Source organism: Vespa mandarinia, chromosome 12 (assembly GCF_050613455.1).
Source record: "Vespa mandarinia isolate Hongniang chromosome 12, ASM5061345v1, whole genome shotgun sequence".
NCBI lineage: Eukaryota > Metazoa > Arthropoda > Insecta > Hymenoptera > Vespidae > Vespa > Vespa mandarinia.
This window is the reverse complement of record NC_140821.1, coordinates 4,867,501-4,870,000: the sequence shown is the minus strand read 5'-3', so window position 1 is coordinate 4,870,000 and position 2,500 is coordinate 4,867,501. Positions and strand designations below refer to the sequence as shown.

The 2,500-nt window shown below is 48.0% G+C and overlaps 1 protein-coding gene across 2 annotated transcripts in view; it reads right to left on the bottom strand.

The window, feature by feature from the left end:
- LOC118449576 (protein bric-a-brac 1) overlaps positions 1–2,500 on the bottom strand; it is a 378,924-nt gene that overhangs the window by 270,996 nt on the left and 105,428 nt on the right. Inside the window, exon 4 of one of the 2 annotated variants that reach the window (XM_085660573.1) lies at positions 861–2,090. In XM_085660573.1, the coding sequence (XP_085516699.1) occupies positions 861–1,814 (954 nt within the window). In that variant the 5' untranslated portion in view covers positions 1,815–2,090. Of the gene's footprint in view, positions 1–860 lie in introns of both variants that reach the window. The other variant, XM_085660574.1, reaches the window with a different exon arrangement.

Here is a 2,500-nt window from a genome sequence, read left to right as displayed (position 1 = left end):
CGCCGATAAATAATGTGGGAGTCATCGTCATGCCGATGTAATTAACGAGAACAACCGATATGTAGATATATATCACATATATATATACACATACACACATATATATATATATAAACACACACAACATATATATATGTGTATATATATATATATATGATATATACATACATTTATAGGTATTATCTACTATCGTCGAGTGGATACGAAAGTACGTGGTGCACGCGCGCGCGTGCTTGAGCGAATGAACGAACGCAGTCAATATTTGTCATCCGTTTTATAACAAAAAGAACGTTACAAAACGACCGGATGCTCCGACCAAATATTGACTATGCTCATTGACGTTCATTGATACTCTCAATTAGTGCACACCACCGAAGCAGATCGCCGGTTAATTGGACCCTCCTCCTCCTCCTCCTCTTCCTCCTCCATCACCTCCTCCTCCCTCTCGGCCACCCTCACGCGTTCGAAAGTCCGCACCTCGCCTACGTTCGCGACGCGTTTCTCTCCACCTTCGACTCTTTTCGTTTCCTTTATAACGCGACAGACAAAAGTTTCGACAAGGGTAAAATTGGACGAGGCATTAAAGGGTTCCAATTACGCGGTCTCGTCGAAGTCATACATATATATATATATATATATATATATATATATATATATATACACTTCTCTTTTTTTACTTTTCTTCTTTTTCTTTTTTTAACTTTTTTTTTTCTTACTAACTTTTGATCGATAAATCGATAGATCTAACGAACGAACGAACGAACGAACGTATGAACGAACGAACGAACGAACGAACGAACAGACGAACGTAACGTAATGACCGAAAAGAAAACGAAGATGAATAATAGATAGAAACTTACCCTTTCCTCCTCGCGAATCATCTCTGCGATGCCAGGCTTGATCTCGAGGTCGTCGCCAGGCTGATTGACCTGTACCTGCTGCAAATGCTGCTGCTGTTGCTGTTGAGCGACTAGCTGTTGCCCGTGGGTGGCGGCTAGGTGGTTGACGGACGGGTGCGGTCCGGAAGTCACGTGGCCGGGCACGTGGTGAGCGGGCATGGGGTGCGAGCTCGGCTGTCCTTGCGGCGGCGGCGGTGGGGGTGGTGGTAGAGGCAAGGAGACCGGTAATTCTTGAAGGTTGATCTGCGGCGTCACAGAAACGCTCGGCGTACTTGGCGAGCCGAGAGAACGCGGGGTCGAGCTGTTCGGTATAAGAGCGTGAACTTCGGGAATGACCATGCTTGTTGGACCGCTTGGCTCTTGATCATCGATCATACTACCCGTTCCGCCTGTTGTGCTACCGGCTGAGCCCGTGTGATCGGGACTATTGCCGTTCGGCGATCTTTCACCAGATATTCGACGTCGTTTTTTCCTATGAAGTGCGGCCGCATTCGTAGCCTCCTCTACGAGGCTTGGCCTTGACGTTAATTCTTGTTCGCTGTTTACATCCGCAAGGCCACGTATTTTTAAACTTTCGGCAACCTTCAACAATGGACCGATCTGTTCCTGTGACACGTTGATCTCGCCCTTGTACATGAATTCTACGGCCGCCTTCAACTCTGGCCACTTTATGTCTTTCATTATGACAATTGGATGCTGGCACGGATTATCAAAGAATAATGCCTGGAAATACGGGCTACATGCCGAAAGTACCATCTTGTGCGCTTTCACGCTATGCCCGTCACAGGCGAGTGTTACGTCGACGAAGCTTTCGCTCTGCAACAGCTGATCGAACACGTTCGTTAAATTCGTCTGATAATTGTTCCATCTTAGACAGAATTGCTGGGGTGACCCAGCACCACTTTGCTGCGTCATTTTCGACTAAATAATGATATTTCGATTCCACGTTCTTTTTTCCTTCCTTCCTTCCTCCTCCTCTTCTTCTTCTTCTTCTTCACCTTGTCCTCCTCCTCCTCCTTCTCCTCCTCTTCTTCTTCCTCCTCTTCTTCTTCTTCCTCCTCCACCTCCTTCTTCCCCTCCACTTCTCCTCCTCCTCCTCTTCTTCTTCGTCTTCTCTCCTCTTCTTCTTCCCCTCGTTTCCAACGTCCTCCAAAAATCCTAACAAAGCCGTCACGATCAGCGAGCCCGCATCTGCAACACGTACCACCGTATACGGAGAAGCAACGATGACGACGATGACGAGGATTCGACTATCTCTATTGAGGGGTGAGACGCGCGCGCGCGCGCGCTGCCCGGTTATTCGCGCGTCTCGTGCCGGCCAACAACGGACGGCCTCGTGTCGGACACGCGTGCCTCTCTCTCTCTCTCTTTCTCTCTATCACTCTATCTCTCTGTCTCTTTCTCTTTCAATCTCTCCCTCTCCCTCCCTCTTTCTCTCTCTCTCTCTCTCTCTCACTCACTTCAACGGAGGACTCTGTAATCTTGGTCCCCCAGAGACAAATCTTGACCGAACATCGTTTTGTCTTCGTTTGACAACCCCCCCCCCACCCTTCTTTCCACACTCGACAAATCGTATCTCAACAGTTCTCTGATTTAGCCTA